Source organism: Hyperoodon ampullatus (genome assembly GCF_949752795.1).
Source record: "Hyperoodon ampullatus genome assembly, chromosome: 8".
In the NCBI taxonomy this organism is placed as follows: Eukaryota; Metazoa; Chordata; class Mammalia; order Artiodactyla; family Ziphiidae; genus Hyperoodon; species Hyperoodon ampullatus.
Genome location: NC_136921.1, coordinates 59866291 through 59887108, shown reverse-complemented (window position 1 = coordinate 59887108; position 20818 = coordinate 59866291). Strand labels below are relative to the sequence as shown.

At 37.0% G+C, this 20818-nt stretch overlaps 1 protein-coding gene across 1 annotated transcript in view; it reads left to right on the top strand.

The window, feature by feature from the left end:
* Window positions 1-19390: 19390 nt before the first annotated feature.
* Window positions 19391-20818, top strand: part of LRP1B (LDL receptor related protein 1B) — a gene marked incomplete at both ends in the record, with an annotated part of 1860945 nt that continues 1859517 nt past the window's right edge. The window contains one exon of the mRNA XM_079710778.1: window positions 19391-19577. Coding sequence (XP_079566904.1) covers window positions 19391-19577 — 187 coding nt within the window. The remainder of the gene's footprint in view (window positions 19578-20818) is intronic.

The window sequence follows — 20818 nt, the reverse complement described above, 5'->3', positions numbered from 1 at the left end:
GCTATACTTTGTATCTTCCTGCATGCAGAATTGAAACATTTTCTTAAGATAAATTACTTTAAAAGTTGTCTGTTATTTTCCTGAAAATAATCAAACCCTTTAATATTTGAGAATGGAGAGAGAGAGATAGAGACAGTTAAGTCAGAGTAGTTAAGAGTTTGAAATAGTTTGAACTGCAAGTCCACATGCAATATACCTGACCTGGCATAGGTTTCTTTCTTTTTAAAATGGATATATGCATAATAACTAATAAAAAGGCTATTTATGTAAATGCATGTAAAGCACTTAGCTCAGAGTCAGGCACATACTAAGTATTCAGTAAATATTATTTACGATGGTGTCAACGACAGTGATGATGATGGTGGTGATGAGAATGGTGAGGAGGAGCAGGAGGAATTTTAACGTCTTTTCTAACCTTTGTGATATTTGAAGTTTGATTTCCACTTTGAGTCTGTGAAGTCAAGCAGTATATTCTACCAGTTCTGGCTTAAAGTAATACAGTAAGAAATGCATATGTACTGGGAGAAGAGAGCATAAAGAAACAACTACTCAAGAAGGCAGGGAAATTCAGTGAGAATTCCAAGTGAATTACTTATTGTATCTGCATTTTTCTTGAATCTATTCCCTCCTGGTGAGGGGTTTGGTTTGTTTGTAAATGCAATGAAGGTTGATTATCTCTAGCATATAACATACAATATACCCTGAACATGGTGTGTTGTCAAATGGCCTTGTTTGTTCTAGCCTTGGGAACATAGGGAGAAAGTGCATCTTACTCCAAACCAGCCAGTGGCAGGGTGATGCAGGTTCATGCATTATGCATTCCTAGATCCTCTTCCTGCATGCTTCAGGCATGCTCCATTCATTAGGCAGAAGTTATTGTCCAGTATTTGTTTTTACCCAGTACACTGGCAAAATATATATATATATATATATATATATATATATACACAAAATTCTGGTGTCCATTGGGCCAAAACTAAACAACAGTGAGACAAAGGTTGCTAGACTAAGATGTAGCTGTCAGCTTAGTGTGATTAATTCAAATAATCTTTTATTTTTTTATTCAATAATTTTTAATACATATATTGTTCCACAATTAATACTTATAATGTTTTATCATGGGGTATTGAGAATATCCTCTTCAATACATTTTTAATAACATGATACAATGTATATGACACCATTTAAAGGTCTACCGGTACATTGAAATGACACTGGATGAAAGCCAGGAGATCACCAATGTATTTCTTTTTTTGCATTAAATCATCATCCTATGACCTTGGGCAAACAAAAGGGTGTTTTACTCTTTCCTTATCTATAGATTTATAGGATAAATTATATGAACCCTAAATTTCTTCCTGGCTTTGGAAGTCAAGGAATATATTTATCAATAATTCCAGTAGATTCTATTATTCTCATTTGCAAACGAGGCAAGTGAGGTCAAGAGGATGTAAGTGACTTCTTTAGATCACACCGTGACTAAATAATGAAAATGGGTATTGAACTTGGGCATCTCACTCAGATGAAATGAAAGATCAAACTGGCAGTAATACAGAAGACCAGTTTGAAAGGACTAACCTAGAAAAAGAAATAGGTAAGATGCTATTTTAGGATCTACGTGAACAATGATGAGTACTTGAAATAAGGTAGAAACAGTAGGAGTAAGTGTAAAGGATGTATACAAAGTATATTTATGACAGAGAATTAACAAACCTTGATTATCCATTTGATCCACTCAACATGATTTAAAGGATAGAGAGAAATATAAGATGGTTTCTAGATCTCTGGCTTGGGGATTACATAAATGTCATTCTCCTTCATAGGAAATGTGGGAAACAAAGGATAAGAGATGAAGTGATTAGCTTAGAAAAAATTTCTGTTTTTAAGATGTTGATAGGAATATATATTACAGAGAGAGAGATACTTAGACTATATTTAGACTATTATGGAAACCATCAGGGTTATGCAAGCCCACAGATGTGTAAATATTAACAGTAAACTAGAGGACATAATTAGAGTAAAAAAGAAAGAATAAAAAAGTCTGAGTGTGACCTTCTGGGAAGCTGTAAATGCTGGAAGAAGGAAGGGAACTTAGGGAGAAAGAAGCCGTTACTGATGTAAGAAAATAATGAAGAAAGAGCTTTACAGATGTCAAGGAAGGAAAGAATTTCAAAGACTAAAGGATCAAAAATCTTAAAATGTTACAGAGAGATTGAATATAGTGTGCTATTTGGGTTTGAAAAATAGAAGGATATTGGTGACTTCAATGAGAGCAATTTCTGTGGTTTGGTAGGGATTAAGTCAGATGGACAAGAGTTGAGAACTGAATATAAGGTTGTAAAATCATGAACAATTTTGGAAATTCTGATAGATCCATTAAACTGACAGTGTGGGAACAAATCCCTTTATGATATCAGAATTATATGACAGCTAAAGTCACACTGGTGTCACTGCTCTAATCTTTCCTTGAAGCCATATTGATTATTGCTGATATTTTTGAAGGCTTTTCTTCACCAGAAAATTATATAGGGCAGACCACAGATTGGATAAGACTGATTTACTCTGTTGATCCAGAGATTGACCCGTGAGGCCTAATCAAATTGGGATTTCACTGAAAAATCTATAGATGTGGTAAAATAGATGTTTTACCAGCATAACCATGACAAATACAGAATAGGTTTTATCAGATTTAGTGTGAACATATAGTTTTATCAGTGTTACTAAAGACTCCTAGAATTGATTTAGAATAGAGAATGCCTCATTAGCCACTGACACATCATAATTGCCATATACTCTATTTAAATCTAGTTCTTGTTAGGGATGTCTCACTGCTGTAATAACCCTGTCAGTCAACCTGCCACACATTCTTATGTGTAGGAAGTTCTCTTGAAAACGTCAAGCTATTATTGAATACTGGTGTTTGGACAGTGCCCTCACTAATAGATATTTAATGCTTAATAAGAAGGACATTTTACTGGAACAACTTTCTTTCATTGTCTCTTCATGCATTTACCAGTGGGGAAGTAATGTGGTGTAACAGTAATGTGATGTTGGATTGGAGTATTGGCACAGCATCTAGAATCTTGTGTCAGTTCTGTTACTAACTAGCTATATGGAAAATTGGAAAATTCCTGTAAAGTCTTGGATATTTATATTTCTTCTTGGTAAAATGAAGTGTTCCAAGAGAAAGTCCCTAGGGACCCTTCTAGTTCTAAAATGACTTGTGTCTCTAAGTGCTTTTGCATCTTGCCTCCTCTAAGTTGGAGACATGGATGTTGGGTTTCCCAGAAAAACCTTGGGCACCACGCAGTCTGTTAGCGCTGTCATGGTACTCACCTCATAGCAGCAGTGAACACTCTAGCTCAGTACATTGAAAAACAAAACAAAACAAAACAAAACCCCAGGTTTTTAAAACAAAATTCTGGCTTACTAGGATTCCTACAGGCAGAGGCACCTGAACTTCAGGCTCTATAAACAGTGGCAACCTCCTCAAGCCAGAAGATAATCTCTACAAGAGCACAGTGAGGTAAACACTGCCCATAATCATTCTCTGGTGCTGTTCGCAAAACCAGAAATCATTGTCAAGGGCATCTTCCTCAAACTCTATGGACTGACATGGTGATAGTCACCTAGGCTGTCCTACCAGACCTCATTTATTAGAGAACATTAATGCGGGATGTGCTAAATAAAATGCTTTGCATTTCCCTAGATCATATAATGGTGTAGTTTAAATCAAGCAGACATAAGCTTACATTGAATCTCTTTTTGTACCATTTCTAGGAGCAATGACTTTCGTGAGGTAATTCACTTTGTAAAGTAATTTGCTGTCAGTTATTTTCTCTCCCACTTCCTTCTCCCGCCACTTATAGATGTTTTATTTAAAGAGAGATACCTGCAATTTTATTTCTGAATTCTCCATAGTATCCAAATGTTATCATAATTCTTCCAGCTTCCTGTGTCTTCTTTCCCACCTGAAGATGTGTTATCCCCCCACCTTTTTTCATTATATTTGAGCTTGTATCTTCTGACGCTTATTCCATGTTCTCTACGAAGATAACATAGTAGAATCATCCAGACAGCACCCCACCTTGGAACAGTTTTAGAAACTCTGGGGGCACTAGCAGCTATAGCTTTTTAAAGTTCCCCAGTAATGTACAGTCATGTTTGAAAACCATCCGCAGTCTAGACAGTTATTAATATCTTTTGTTTTTAATGTGGCAGAGATATATTCTATTTTTTTAACATCTTTATTGGAGTATAGTTGCTTTACAATATTGTGTTAGTTTCTGCAGTATAACAAAGTGAATCAGCTGTATGCATACGTATATTCCCATATCCCCTCCCTCTTGCGTCTCCCTCCCACCCTCCCAGTCCCACCCCTCTAGGTGACACACAGCACTGAGCTGATAATAGATTTTTATGAGGTCCAATGATCTTTTTACATGTGGGACTAATAGGACTCTCCTATTTTGGCATTTTTGGTTAAAGAGGTACCATATCTTGATGTGTCTAGTGACTTTAGATTCAAGAAATATTTCTGGCCCAGAATTCAGCCACATATCAAGTACCATACTATGTGCCTTTATTTTCATTATCTCATGTAACTATACCAATAACTCAATCAAATAGATATTATTCTCAGTTCACAGATAAGAACACTGAATATCAAAAGTTTAAATTATCTGTCTGTCATACTACTAGATCTATGATAAGAAAGCAAAACAAAACAAATTTTTGGCTCCTGCTCCAGTGCTATCAGTAGTGGTGTTTCCCGGGTAAATTTCAGGGTCATGACTAAAATGTTAGAGCCCGTTATTCTGTAAATTTTGCTTTGTTTCTTCTGCTCAATGACTTTGTTCTTCCCATAATCATATAGATCTGTCCTTTATTGTTTACTTGCACAGTTCTAAAGACCCTGCTCTTATAGTTTCTTTTCACAGTGGACATTCAACTACCTGAACACTCTTTTTAAATTTTATTTATTTTATTTATTTATTTTTGGCTGCGTTGGGTCTCTGTTGCTGTGCGCGGGCTTTCTCTAGCTGTGGTGAGCCGGGTCTACTCTTCGTTGCGGTGCGCGGGCTGCTAATTGCGGTGGCTTCTCTTGTTTCAGAGCACGGGCTCTAAGTGCCCGGACTTCAGGAGCTGTGGCTCGCGGGCTCTAGAGTGCAGGCTCAGTAGTTGTGGCGCACAGGCTTAGTTGCTCCACGGCATGTGGGATCTTCGCGGACCAGGGCTCAAACCGGTGTCCCGTGCATTGGCAGGCGGATTCTTAACCACTGTGCCACCAGGGAAGCCCTGAACACTCTTTATATCATCTGAAAATTTTATTCTGGAAGGCTTTGAGATCCAGAGAATGATATTGTTTATCAAATGTGTACTTTTACCATTTTGTCTGTTTCTCCCAGGAGATGGAGAGATAGGCCTTCTTAAAGCCTTGCGGTGACATTTTTAGTTGCCTCTGAATCAAAACACTTAAAGGCCTTTTGAAGAAAACGTTGAAAGAAGAATTACATTAATTTCCCTATTTTTCATGTGTATTTGTTCTTCCAAATACTGAAGCCCATTAATTGGTAGCCATTCCTCATATAAAAACCTACTTGCTTTGCCTCCAATTATTTACTGATTCTATTCAGTAAATTCCAAAATTGAAAATAAATTGATCAGTTCTGTACCCCAAGTTCTGGGACATTTCAGGTTGATAAAATGCCTGCAGTCAGGCAAACTTTGTACTGAGCTGATAATTGGAACAACAGGTTGCATATGTAGCCAACAGTTGGAATATTCTTAAGGTCTTCCCAATAATGACATAGGACAAAGACATTAATTTAGTCTTCCTACCAATTTTTTTACACCCCTTAATGCAGTTTTTGGACAGTGGCCACATATGATCCCAGTGATTGTCCAATTTGCTTTCTGCCTTTAATATATTTCAAAAACTCCTAAACCCAGCTTTGGAAGTCATTCTACAAAGTCCTTTCTATTGTGGTTAGTTTTTGTACCTGACTATTGTGGGCAGTGCCAATTTTTTTTTTTTTTTTTTGACACAGGAAATTTTTTAAATCATGTTTCCACATAAAGTAGAGAATGCATTGATATTTATGTGAAAAATCCTATCAATAATTAGAAAATTGTTTGAATAACTTTTGTACATTGTATTGAAGCTACCTGTATGCTATGCTATATTCTATTTAAAGCAGCTTCTGGAAATTCTATTTGGTTTAACTGGTCTTTCTGTTTATTTCTATATCATTGATACAGTCTTTAATTTGTATAGCTTTGTATTTTTCTGTAGTGTTTTCTAGTGCAAATACCATCCTCTCCTTTACTCTTGTTAGTAAACATGCTCTTGGCTTTCTTGTGTATTTATTTTTCCAACTTAATATCAAAATCATTTGGCCAAGTTCCAAATGAAGAAATTGAAATTTAATTTTGGATTGTATTATATTTTGGGTAATTTGGGGAGAAATGACATATTTATTTATAGACACATGAGTTTCCATTCATGAAAATCAGAATGATTTGTACCACATTTCATAAATTTGACCAAATAAATGTGACTTCAGTAATCTTTCAAAGCTACAAGTCTTTGTTTGATGTGTTTTAATATCTCCTATTTTGATTATTGTTTTACATGTTCTTGCATTTTAAACTATACTGAAAGATATATATGGGGTAATGATTAATTTTTTCTAACTTTTATCAATATATTGCATCCTCTTTTATAAATGTGTGCTCTTTCCTTAGAATTCAATAGTTTCTGACATCAGTTTTCTTTCCCTTGATTTATTTAGGTTATATTTGCCTATAATTGTTTTTATCATGGGATATTTCTTTATTTTTCTTTGAAGGAAAGAACTATAAATATCTAGTTAATCCATGAATTCTCAGGTCCTTGTACACTATTTGCTAAATAGAGATGTTAAAACAGTCTTTTTGAACAAAATTATTTTAAATAAACAACATGTAGTTGGATTTAAAAATTCAATCTGCAAATCACTGAATTTTAATTGGAGTGTTTAATGCATTCACATTTATTGTGGCAATAGGTACATTTGTTCTTATTTCAATCATCATCCTTTTTAAAATATATTTCTTTGCCCTCTCCCCTTCATTTCTTTTCCATGATGTTAGTAATCAAGCTTTCTTTACTTCTGTCTTCCTAGAAATTTGGAAGTTTTATATACATGTGTATATCTGCCAGTATGATTTTTAAAAAGAGTTTACATTTTTACAACACCAAAAACAAGATAGCATCTATCAGCTGCCTACCTTTGTGTAGAGTAAGAAATTTGACAACTTTTTTTCTTTCTAAAATTCCATATCATCTTTTTGTTAAAAATTCCTGCTACACTGTAACCAGATTATTTTCATTATCCTGAAAAAACAGATCAAGTATGATTCTGTATATTTATTACATTTTTCAAACTAAAAGAATCTGCAATCTCTCTATTGTTATACATATCAGATATATTTTGAGGTTTAACTGAAATTTTAACTCTGACACTTTCCTTTATAACAGCAGCTGTTTTCCAAAGTCCATGTATTTATCTTTCTACTTTGTACTTCTGATTTTGTAATTCTTATATGCTGCCTTTCATTCCTGGTTATCTTTTTTTAGTGTGTCTGTATCTTATCTCTCCAGCTAGATTGATCATCTCCTTTGGGGACAGCAGTGAGTCTTGTAGAATGTGGCTTAATGGACAGTGGATCTGCCTAGAACATGAGCAGCATTAAATAGATTGGCCATTAAATGGATCAGTCACATTGCAACAGGCTACCTGAAAAATTCCCATGTGTGGAATACAAGTGAAGGGCCTGGCAGAGTGACAGCAGATGTCAGCATAATCCAGTAATTGTTATCATTGGAGGTCCTGGCATTATCTCTAGTCTTCTGAGGTGGACATTATGGTTTGACAAATTTAAGTAGTTGGCACAAATCATTTAGATTGTAAATGGCAGAATGTAGAAATGAATCTATAAAGTGGGGTAGGCAGCCAGGGAGATTTGGTACTGAATCATTGGATTAACTAGTCTAGCACTCTTTAAATTATTCTTTACTAGATAAAGAATTATTTTTTACAACCTGGGATAGGCTTCTGGAATTTAGGCTGCCTCTGCTATGGGGAATGTAGAAACACGGGATAAGATTCCATCAGGTTTATATAGAAATGTGAATGTAATAGGTTCTCCTGTAGTACCATTACATATTGGGTGGATTTATATATTCTCATTAGACATGTAGCTCCGGAAAACAGGGGCCATGGCTTTCCACTGAAGTAATCCCAGCACCAAGCAACGTGCCTTTCAAATAATAAGCACGCAATAAATACATGAGAGCAGAAGCATGAGAGGAAAGAAAGGAAATGAAGGCCTCCTTTTTACTGCCCACTTACATCATTGCTTCCTTACCACTGGCTGCATCTGCTTCTCATTCAGAAATAAACTAATCCAAAGCAAAAAGGTTTTAGCCAAAAACTGTGTTGTGTGTGTGGTTTTTTTTCCTAGACTGAAGACATTAATAACATTTTTTGGATCCAAGGACATTACATAGAATATAAATTCAATAGCCTATTTTTAACAGGCTCTAATTACAGTCTTATCTGTTAAGCAGATTGCTCTGACTATAGCAAAGTCTCAGCCATGGTATTATTTCTTTTTTTTAATAAAAAAAATTTTATTTTTTGGCTGCATTGGGTCTCTGTTGCTGCATACGGGTTTTCTCTATTTGCAGTGAGTGTGGGCTACTCTTCGTTGCAGTGCATGGGCTTCTCATTGTGGTGGCTTCTCTTTGTTGCAGAGCACAGGCTCCAGGCATACAGGCTTCAGTTGTGGCATGTGGGCTCAGTAGTTGTGGCACGTGGGCTCAGTAGTTGTGGCTCATGGGCTCTAGAATGCAGGCTTAGTAGTTGAGGCGCACGGGCTTAGTTGCTCTGCGGCATGTGGGATCTTCCCGGACCAGGGCTCGAACCCGTGTCCCCAGTATTGGCAGGCAGATTCTTAACCACTGTGCCACCAGGGAAGTCCCCATGGTATGTATTGAATATATATTTTTAACTAGATAAATGCAGGGTGAATATGACATAGTTAACTGTGGTTAGAATTTATTTCCCTTCTCGCTATCCACACCTTTCAACCCCAGGCTACAGTACAAATAGAAAGGGCTTATAAAACCCAAGAAATCTCAGGCACCACACACCTGACATCAATCTGACAGGAATAGGAAAGTATATGCTTCCTTTATTTCTATTACATTACTGTTAATAGGCGTTAAGTTAATTTAAGGAGTTCTAAGATTCTATTCCCAGCCAGATCAACAATTGGACCTCCTCCCACACAAGGATTATCCTATTTTTATTTTCTAAAACTTATAGCTAATTTTATATTTTAAGCAAAATACTTATATCCAAAAAACAAAAAAAAATTAGACACATATTTTTAAAGAAAGTAATTGGTACAATAAATGCAGACATACCAAAGAAAAGCAGGTAAATCAGAACTTTAGAGTAGGGGAAACTTTTAGCAAAAGCAGAGAAACAATTAAGTGATTAAAATGATAATTTGCTTTGGCTTTTTAGATAGGAATATACAGTGAAAGGAAAATATATCATGGACTGCTTATTTCAAATACATCTATTTTTATCAGTTTATTTTTATTTTTTAAAAGAATTTTTTTTGACGTGGACCATTTTTAAAGTCATTACTGAATGTTACAATATTGCTTCTGTTTTATGTTTTGGTTTTTTGGCCGCGAGGCATGTGGGATCTTAGCTCCCCAACCAGGGATCAAACCCGTACCCCCTGCGTTGGAAGGCAAAGTCTTAACCACTGGACCGCCAGGGAAGTCCCTATGTTTATTTTAAATAAAATTCCATGCAGTAACAATTTTTAAATGCTTACCTAGCTACAGGAAGAAAAATATAAAGAGTATCCTATAGGGGGCACTCAAGTACTATGAATGGAAGAATCTGCTTTTTCTCAGATTTTGTTTAGATGGAAAAAGGTAAACCCTTGGGCACATTTTCCTCTTACCTTTTCTCTAAAGAACAAAACTGAGTAAAATAAACAAAAATAGTCTTTGTCATGCTTCTACTATTTCCCAATAAAAGACAAAGGGATATTAAAAGGTGGGATTAAATGGCATTCTGAGCCTTATTATTATTCTAAAAGCATAAAGGTATGACAGTGTAGACCACTGAGCTGGTCTGCGCTTTCAAACTTCCAAACAAGGTTTCTTCTACATTATAGTTCAATGCCAGTGATAATTCTTTTCTGGAGACATTTAGTTGCATAAAACAGTAAAAAACAGAGTCATTCACCTCATTCTCTCTGGCTTTTAAAGCTGATTAATGTGAGAAGCTATTTAAATTACTTTTGAAATAATATTCCTAAGGAGGAGTTAGCCAACCATTTGCACAGAAAAGTCATAACAAATGGTGGTGATATTTATTTTCGGGGGGTTGGGAGTGGAGGAAGATGAGGGGACAGCGAAAAGCTACTCCAGCAGCCTGTGTGCCAGATGCTACTTCAACTAAACTCCGTTTTGGTAGCTAAGACTTCATTTCAACCCAAACCTAAATGAAAATCTGTGGTGGCACCTAACTGAGATCAAAACGTGTTTTCTTTAAAGTGATGGGGGAAATGTTTCATTTAGGCTTTGAAACTGTAGATTAAAAGTTGCTTTTTATTTTAATATGGTCCAAATCATAGTAGCTTAAAAGTTAACATCTACATGCCCTCAGGATAGTGATGTGAATTCCATCCAGCACAAATACTAATCCCCCACTGAATTTCCCACTGAAGCGCTTCCCAGTGCACTTCACTCAGAGCACGTGTTTTTCACTTCTATTATGTTCACACAAGCGAGCTTAATGTGTGCTTTGATCTTAAAACAGGCATGTATGAGTACTAAGCACCTCCCTTCCTTAGCTTGTTCACCACTATCACAGTTGCAAATGGTGAAATCACATGTAGTACCATTTAAGTTGCTAACTTGAAACACCTGCATGCAGGTATGGTTGTGTCCTACAGCCTGTTCGCATTATCAAACAAGATATTAACTCTCTTTCCCGTATGATTAAAGCTACCTAAATGTTTGCTTTCATAAAATTGGGTTATATGTCAGTAATCCCTAACAATAATTTGAGATGTACCTTGAAAGCTTTAAATAAAACTTTAAATAAAAGAAGACAATTTGTAACTAAGATTTCTTGGGTTTTTATACATTTATTATGGCCAAAGAGAGGATTTCTGTGGAACACCTTGAGTAGAAATATTATGTCCTTTTGCCCAATGATTATATTTATTAGGCAATGTGTTCTAATTTTAGTTTGGAAACTGTGACTTCCATAAATCTAAAGTGTATGGAGGAATTGGGGGCAGAGAGGATCAATTTCAGAGCTTCAAAACCAGCCTGGCACTTGCCTCCATATCATCCTTGAAACTAGTTTGCTTTCACTTGCAACGCAAAGCTTGGAGCATGACTGATTCTCTAAACTCTCCAGTCAAATTCAGACCTGGAATAATCTGTCCTTTAACATATTTTCTTATATGTGAACAATAGAGTATTTTACTTTTTCTGAGCTATTTTCATAGTGGTTAGATGTACTTTTGTGTAAGTGTCCAAATTGACTAATCTCCTTAGTTTTAGATAAAAAGTAAAGACTAAAATCAACAATCCTTTGATTAATCTTATAAAATCTCTGAATGTAGGTCAATATGTGGCATATATATGTATGTATGTATGTATTATATATATATTATATATATTCCTTTTTTCTCATATCATGGTAATATAGTTTTTAGGCAAAGTCCAGTAAAGGGAATAAAAACTATTTCTTTTAGTTTCCATTCATTTTCTTTTGGCAAGAAAATAACAGTAATTTAAATTGGAATAAATTAGGATTGATATACACCTAAAAGTACAAATTGGTACTTCTTTTAGAAGTAAATGCTTTTAATCACAATGTAAGACTGAATAACCAAAAATATTCTTGGTTATCCTATATCTAAACATAGCTATTCATCCTCTTCTAACTTTTCTGTTGTGTGCTTGTGAATAACATTGTCTTAACACTCTTTTTGTTGTTGTTGTTATGTAGTATGGTTTAGCATGTGAATGATACCCTTGGTAAAATCTATTTACAATGCAGAATGTAGCAATGGAAAGTCATAAAAGCATTTAATGGTCTTTCAACTATAATTTAACTTTGTCAGTATTCATGCATAAAATCACACATTTTCACAAATCTTGATAAATATATCTAGGTCCAAATGTCACTATTTTTCTTCCCAGAAAAAGAGGCTTGACACAAAATTAGGGCATTCTGTTCTGGACTAGACAGCTCCTTTTTGCATCTGAGTTTTTATTGTGATTAAAAAGTATAATTTTCATTACAGAAAAGCACTTTCAGAGGGCAAGAGACATTTCCTATGTGAGAGAAGTGAATTTTTCTACTTAGAAAAAATAAATAATGTTTGGGAAAAGTTAGTTCTGTAACTTTTCTTTAAAGCAAACTTTTTTAAAAAATATAATAACTCAACACTAAATGTACTGCACTTAACACACACCTATTTAGTACTTACCCTGTGACAGGGCACCATGCCCAAATGGAGCTGCTGACAGCCTCTGAAGAGCTGTTCCCAGTGGGAATTAAGCAAGGCATACTTTGAAGAAAGGTTTGTTTTTCTCTTCTCTCTTCCTTTTTTAATTTTTTGTTTCTCTTTACTGTTTTTTTTAAATTTATGAGATAAAGGAATAGAGAAATGTAGATAATTACTCTTCATATTAAACCCAACAAGACAAAACAAAATACCTGTCCTAAAGTAAAAAACAAACCAAAAACAAAATCCCCACAAAACAAACAACCAAACAAAAAACTAAACTTGGCCAAAGATACTGTAGCTCCAAAGTACTTTTTACATTTTAACAGTGACTCATTTTATTAAAGTATATATAAAGTGTAATTAATATAATTCTGGTATCCCATCTTCTCAGTTCTCTGTCAATTGCCTACAGCTAACCTCTATCTTTGTCATTGTATTATCCTGTTTACTTCAGATACAGGGATGTATTTCATGGCAGAAAGACCAGGGAACAGCAGATATAAGAAAGATTAAACAAGTTTAAGGGAAAAAGTGGAAAGCCATTAGTCAACAGTAAGGCAAATAGTCTCTGAGTACCTAATGTAGGGAAAAGCCCATGTAAAATATCATATGGGAGGTTATAGAAATTGTGCAATGTTAAAGACTATATAAAAACTAAACAGAAAAAAACCATTTGGATATTAAGTAGGAAATTACTAAATATAAAGTGAATAAAACACTTGAAAGGGTCCCAAAAGAATAGCTATAATAAAAATAAATAAGTGAACAGAAGTTGAACCAGACTTTTCCATGTTCTCTTTTTGTCCTCTGAGTCTATGTGAATCCACAGCGCAACAGAATCCACTGACTCTTGATTAATTTGTGTGTTATCACTGACAAAACATCTGGATGTTCTGAATTCTAGACATTTCTGAATTTCCTCCCAAGTTCTAGATCAAAAGAATGATGTGCTGATTGAATAAATGTCCGTATCAACACTCGAGATATTTGAACATAGATTTTATGACTTCTTATTCAGAGTCTAATTCTAATAAGAAGGCTCAGGTTTCTCTGTAAAGGTTTATCCGTAAAGATATTTTCCAAGAAAGACTCAGCCCTGATTTTATTGGGAAGTCTCAGCGGTGGACTTTATGTGTCAATACCTATGGTTCACAACAGCATCCCACAAGATCCTGGAAAGAGGGCAGTTGGGCTGCACCCTATGGGCCTACAAGGCCTGTAGTTGCCCAGCTTCAAGACTGAAGAAAGAGCCCGGAGTCCACCACAGAGACAGCAATTGTTTAATTGAAAGGGGGATCTTACATGTCTGAAGTAAGGTCCTGGAGCGACACCCCATTGTGTGTGGTAGATGCAGGCAGGACAGGACAGGAGTCTGCTCTGAGAGGGAAGAGGAGGAGGTTGCCATTAAAAGGGGAGCTGACTTCAGGTTGGCGCATAGGTTACCAGGGAAACCAGCAGAGGGCATGCCCCTCACCCCTCTTGGAAAAGCTATCATGGTGGGGATGTTCTGGTCTAAAGATTAGAACAATCACTGGCTGGGCTGCGACAAGTATGTAGGAAGGTCAGTCATGTGAGTAGGGTGTAGCTGAAGCAGGTCAAGCAGGGGATGTACAGAGAGCAAGAGAACAGCCATCTGGTGGCCTGATCATACAACAGCCCATTAGCACTGAAATGACCTTTGATATAGATTGAAACTCTGCTAGTGCAAGAACCATGTGTGTTTTCTTCATAGCTATTTGCACAGTGCTGAGTGCAGTGGCTGTTACATAATATATAGCTATTAAGTGAATGAACGAATTCGAATGCCCTGGGCTACCAGTCCTCAGAGCTAGAAAAAATCTAAAAGAATATCAACGAGGCTCCCTATATAATATAAGAAAGTACCAGGAACTTCATTCAAGGGCTGTTTCTGACATTAATAAAATATGTGACCTCAGAGAGCCACTTTTCCTTTTAAGTTTTTTTCATCTGTAAAATGTGGTAAATTGGAAGAGATATTCCTTCCAGTTTCAACAACCTTAGAGTTTCTAACTAAAATTAAGGAGCAGAAAGATGATGACCAAAAGGATAGAGATCAAAATCCTCAAAAGCTTATTCAGACAAAGTGCATCCTGACTATGGACCACTGGCAACCACCTCCCAGCATGAAACACTAACTTTGTTCTAGCAGACAGAGATGACGATGCAGAGGTCATCTTGACCACAAGTATGTCAAGGTTAAAAAGCACTAATAGCAACAAGCCTTATCATCAGCAACTGAGTTGAAATTCAAGGGCTATTTCTACCAGAGTAGAACAACGAGGATTTGATGGGTATATCTGTATTCCAACTCCCTCTCCCACTTAAAACACACATGGACTGCATTACTACTGATTGTGCCTTCTGAAGACATATTCAAAAAGCAAAATAAGATTTGTCTCTCGAGTCTATGTTATTATTATGGAAGTCAATTGTTGCCTGATGAGGTTGTCTAAATCCATAAAGAGTCCTTTCCTCCCTACTGTCAAAAGTTTGTCAAAGAAAATGTAAAACAATCAAATCCGTATTGACCTTTTATTATTTATCCTTTGAAAGTTATAATTGCCTATCATTTGTGCTTTTCACTGTAATATGTATATCTTGAAGCATTTACGGATCACGACGGTAGAGAGAAGTCGAGACATATACGAAGAGAAAAGCCTAATTTGCCTGGAAATACTTCTACTTTCCAAGGTTTAATTAGATAATTACATCACCCTTCATTTTCTTCACAGGTGTACATACCTCCTAATATTTCGCAGATGGTGGGAATTAAAGTTGCACCAAACTCGTGTTAATCTCAGCTAAATCCCCATGTCCTCGTTGAAACTGCCTGTTACCAAACACAGCACACTGCTGAAGGAAAGCAGTTAAATATGTGATATGCATTGAAATGCTGCAGTTGGAGAAATAAAGTGAATCTAAAGTTTTTTGTTTGTTTTTGTTTTTTCCTTAGTGGCTTTGTCCAGCGTAACTCTATTTTAAATCACTGATAATGTTTCTTTAACAATTCTCATTCTCCCCACACCATCCCCTTCCTTTTCCTTCTCATCCTGTGTCTGCTGCTGCCTGGCAACTTTTCTGTGTGGGAAGGCAGGGTAAGAACTCTAACAGCCCTTGGAATGATAGCTACAGAAATTCCTAGCAACCTGACTTTCAGGCCAACTCTCCTTCACGCACATCACTTCCATAAGACAGACTGTCCTTCTCGGTTTGTTAGGAGACACAGGTTCTCCTCCAAGTATGGCTTTCAGGTGTGTAGTGCATGAACTGTTACTGTCTGTGGCAAAAGCTCCAATAGCACAAAGAAAATAATTAAGTTAGCAGAAATGAAATCTGATGTTTGATCACATATACCCAAAGCGTGGCTCTAATTGGGAAATATAAGATTACCACTGACTGATAATTAATATTCATGTGTTGTTTTAGAGCAGAAAGTAAGAATGATTGGTTCTACTTTGTTTAATTTATCTCAATGAGAGATTTCATAACGTATAGTTTGATGAATTAATTTATTTAACTTGTCAGTGTTAATAACTGATTAGAATGAAGAAATTATAATGGGCCATCGGAACACAGAATTTGAACAGTAACTCTAGCTATTCTCACTTCACTAATAATATACTTTGTTAACTTCCTTTTTCATTAAAGTATATATGATGGGAAATAAAAGCGTTTCATAGGAAATTATGCTTTCTCTTTTATATGTAATTTATTATATCTGGATAGTCATTCAAAATCTAGAAGTAAATTATTTATTTTTAAAACTCAAATTTGGCCTGGACCTTTATCATTGATGCCCATAAAAACTCTCTCTTTTAATGAATTGGTCATTTTCAATGGATATTTGGAAGAAGAACCACCATATACAAGTGATCTGTGTATGGGACAATTTTATTCTATTTCCTTTTGACACTGGCCTTATTTCAGTTTTAGAGCAAATATGTATCTATTAATATTTACTCTGTTTGTTATATATTATTATGGCTTTGTGGTATGAACCAGTGTCCTTATTATAACTTCTGTCTTAAAAATCTGCTTAACATGCATTTAAATCTACATTTTGTGCCCACTTGACAACTGATACATACTTAAATATCCATTTTTCCACCAAATTGCTATGGAGTGTTTTTATACCATTTAGGTCTTTGTTAATAACATCTATTTGCATTCTTAAAATAAGTCCCAATCTTTGTTTTAAAGATAAAATTGAGGATCATTCATAATTGATGTTAAATGTTATCATCTTCCGTTGGTATACTAGCCTATATGACAGTTAACTTCCACGATTGCTACCACTATTTTACACCATAATTTTGAATCATGTGTCGTTCACACATTGTGATTTGATTGTTGACTACTGAAAAGGAATTCTCTTTTGCTTTATTATACTGGTCACAATGTGTGGACAATGCATCCTTGGTTTTCTTCCATTCAGGGCAGTTAAAAAGTCAACCAGATTATCTAAAAGAGATCAGCTGGGTTTTATTCTGCCTAATTCACTTAATACATTTATTATTAGCAGGCACTACATATTGAAAATGTAACATATTGAGAATATATATTAGAATAAAAATCTGCCAGGAATTTACTTCTCTGATTATCTTTCATAACTTTTCCCTTTAAACAGCTGTGAGTGGAATCCAGGGCTGCTACATATACTGCAGAAGTGAATGAGTCATTGATTCTCAATCACAGCACTTTGGTACATGGTAAGAGTCTTTGGTTGGTTGTACTGTTCCTGGCTGCTTTCCTCTACCTTGCAATTTTTGAGATGGGGGTAATTGGTAGTAATAATATAGAAGAGGAAGCATCTGAATGTGCTTAGCATGGTTTGTGAGCTCTCCTCGTTTTATTGCCAAGACTTAAGTGGATATGGATTTCCTAATAGCTGACCTCCTAGTTGACTGAATGGGTTCATGTCAGAAAGACACCTACTTACTTTGTTCCAATGAAAGACTACGTATTTCACAGAATGCAGAAGTCTGTGGACCCTTGAGAAAGAAATATTTATTACTTTGAGCATCATTCAAAATTTACCCTTCTCCCGCTCTTATTCTTTGAACTCTGCCACTCATTCCAAAGTTTCTGAATTGTTATATGAAGTAAAATAGGAAAACTCTTTGTTTCCTATATGAAATGATAAAATGACTAGGTGAAATTATATGCGTAACAACTTCAACAGAAAAAAGACATAAACTTTTAAATGTGGAATGAGTCATCTTTTAGGCATGAAATGAGTCAATTTACAAGGGGAAATAAACTTAATATATAAAATATGGCAAAACTGACCTAAAGGACATATTTTATAATCACAGACTAAGTGGCAATGTCCCTCATAGTCACCTGTGTTCTTTGGTCCAGTCTAATTTTAATGGTTTCTGAAAAGCATCCAAAGATGTTTCTGGATGATTTTACTCTAGTAAGCAGCTAGCTCATCGTGGTGGCATTCATCTAAAATAAGTTTCAACTGGTAAACTGAATAAAGTATTTAAAGCATCTTTCCTTTTCAGTCATCCTGTTGCTTAGTTTGGTGCTTTCCTTATAGCTTTCCTTTACACCCATCTCAGGTTTTTAAACATTAAATACAAAACATTTTTAACCTTTGCTGTTAGGCAAGAATTACTGATGTCACAAGGGAAAAAAGTTAAGCCTTCAACTAGTAAGATTTCTAAGCTTTAACTCAACCATTTTCAAGTAACTAAAATTTTAGGTACTTGGATGATCATATTTAAAAAGTGGTCATACGAACTTTTTTTTTTTTTTTTTAATTGTACTGATTCATTTTAATGCCTCCGATGGTTTGGGAAAGTTCTTAAACTACCACTAAACTATGTGCAAGAAGAAAAGAAAAGAAAACAAGCAATTAAAAAAAAGCATCAAAACATGTTCAAAATGGTTCAAGGTATCCTTTTAAAAAGAGAAATCCACTGTAAAAGTGCCAGTTGTTCGCTTTATGGTTCCCTGCTTAGGGGCCTCTTTCCAACCACCTTCCCTTCTTATGCAACGGGTGATGACTTTGGGGGTTTGTTTTGGGTTTTTTTGTTTCTGCTGAGTCACTAAATTTTTATCTTTGTCCCTAGGTGCTACTCAGCATAAAAGTTAAAAGTGCAGCTCAGAAAGCATTGCATTTGTGTGGCGAGCAGAGGGAACCATTTCCCTAAGAGAAGCTCAGTTACTTGGCTAGTCCTTCCTTCCCGGGAAGGAAGCTTCCAGGGAGCGAAGGGATCAAATCTGCTTTGCCTAGAGAAGCATCTATCTCAGCGCTGGTGGCTGATAATTCCGAACTGGCTGTTAAATGCGGAGCTTCCCAGGCGCCTGGCTGGCTCAGCCCAATGCAGAAATCTCCCCTCCTCTCTAAAGACCCAAATCCCTACAGAACCAGCTTGGAGTTACTTTCTCTTCAAGGAGACTGAAATAATTGTGATTTGTGGTGCTCTCAGTTCGCGGTGGTATTTTCCTGTTGTGTTAAATGCCTCTTAACTAAGTAATAGATGTGATTTATGTGGACTACGGAGGGGTGTGTGGTGGACCGGGTGATTAATCAGTGAATTCGCCTCCGCTGGCGTCTCTCACTGCCCCTCTTTGCGTGATGTAAGATCAGACGTACCCTGCATTGAAAAGTCAAGACACACGAGCGGCTCGCTCGAGCTCACACACACACACTCTCTCTCCCCCACCGCGCGCATCCGTACACCTTCCACATCCTGCTCCAGGCGGACTGGCTGCGCTCACTGAGCTGAAGAATTTCCAGTGACATTTGTAAATGACGCTGCTCGATTCGGGGCTCCGAGCCGCCGCCGCCGCCGCCGCCTGGCCGAGGGTGCAGCCGAGCAGTCTCCGGCGCTGGCTTCCTCCCCGGGCGACCAGGATGTCCGAGTTTCTCCTCGCCTTACTCACTCTCTCGGGATTATTGCCTGTCGCCGAGGTGCTGACCGTGGGAGCCGACCGAGGTAAGGAGAACACCTTACCCCCTTCCTTGTCCCCCGGTCTTCCTTGGCTTTCCTGCTGGGCGACGCTTGTAGATAAGTGAGTGTGGAAGTTAAGTCCTTGCGGCCCCGCTCCCCGGGACCCTGGGCCACTGTGCGCCGGTCTCGGGGCGGGGGTGGTGGAGGTGGTGGTGAGAAGTGCGGTGAGGGATTTCCGAACCAGCTACCCGAGTCCTCGGCTCTCCCACAGCTTTTTCCTTTGGCCCTTTGCGGGTCCTGATTTCGTTTCCCCCGGGAGCGTTTGGACTTGACTGCGCGCCTCTGCCCGCGCACCCCAAGCGCTGCAGATGTTGGGATCAGCGTTCGCGTTTTTAAGACTTCCCTCCTCGCTCACTCTCTTGGCTTCGAGCTTCTGCGGGCTCCGGAGGCTCCGCGTTAAGTGCGTGCTCCCTTAACTTATCTCCAGGGTTAAGTTCCTTACTTGCTGCACTCAGGGTCTGTGGAGAGGGGAAAGCGCCGACTCCAGCCCGTTTCCTCTCTGTAGCCCCTTTCTGGGGCAGACTCCGTAGAGATTCGGGTCATCAGCGGAGAAGCTAACGCTTTCGGGGAGCTTCTGGGCGCAGGCACCTGCTTGAGCTTGATTTTTTTGATTCTGAAGGTCTGTGACACAGCTCTTGGTGCCTGGAGACGCTCACCCACCACTGGTGTTTTGCCCTTGCTTTTTGTCCGAAAAGCTGATGAATGGTACAAGTTAAAATGGGAATGGGTATGGCAAGCAGAGCAGAAAGGAGAGAGGAGGTGGGCATTATAATAAATCTGGATTTTGTAAACTTTGATCTGGAAACCCAAGAATCTCTGTGCAAGTTTGATAATCTTTGACAACAGTCGGACGGGTGAAAAAAGAAAAAAAAATAGATGAATAGTTGGGCCGTTGGCACTGGAATGGTTAACTGCTTAAAGTAAAATCAGAAGTATCATAGATCTAGTTTTTCTGTTTGCTTGTTTTTTGTTTTTCTAAATCATAGCATGAGTTCATATTAACTGATATATTTTGCTTTTTGGGCTAATTAGGAAAAAAAGTAAGAAAGATAGAAAATGTACAGATCTCAATGCCAAGCAAGTAGTTAAAAGGTTGCATTGGGAGATTTAGTGACTGTGTTAATATGAAGCGAATTATGAATTGACTAAAAATTATTGCTTCATTATAGGAAAGAACAGGGGAATGAATTGTAGTGTTTCTATTCAACCTGCTGTGGGCAACCAGA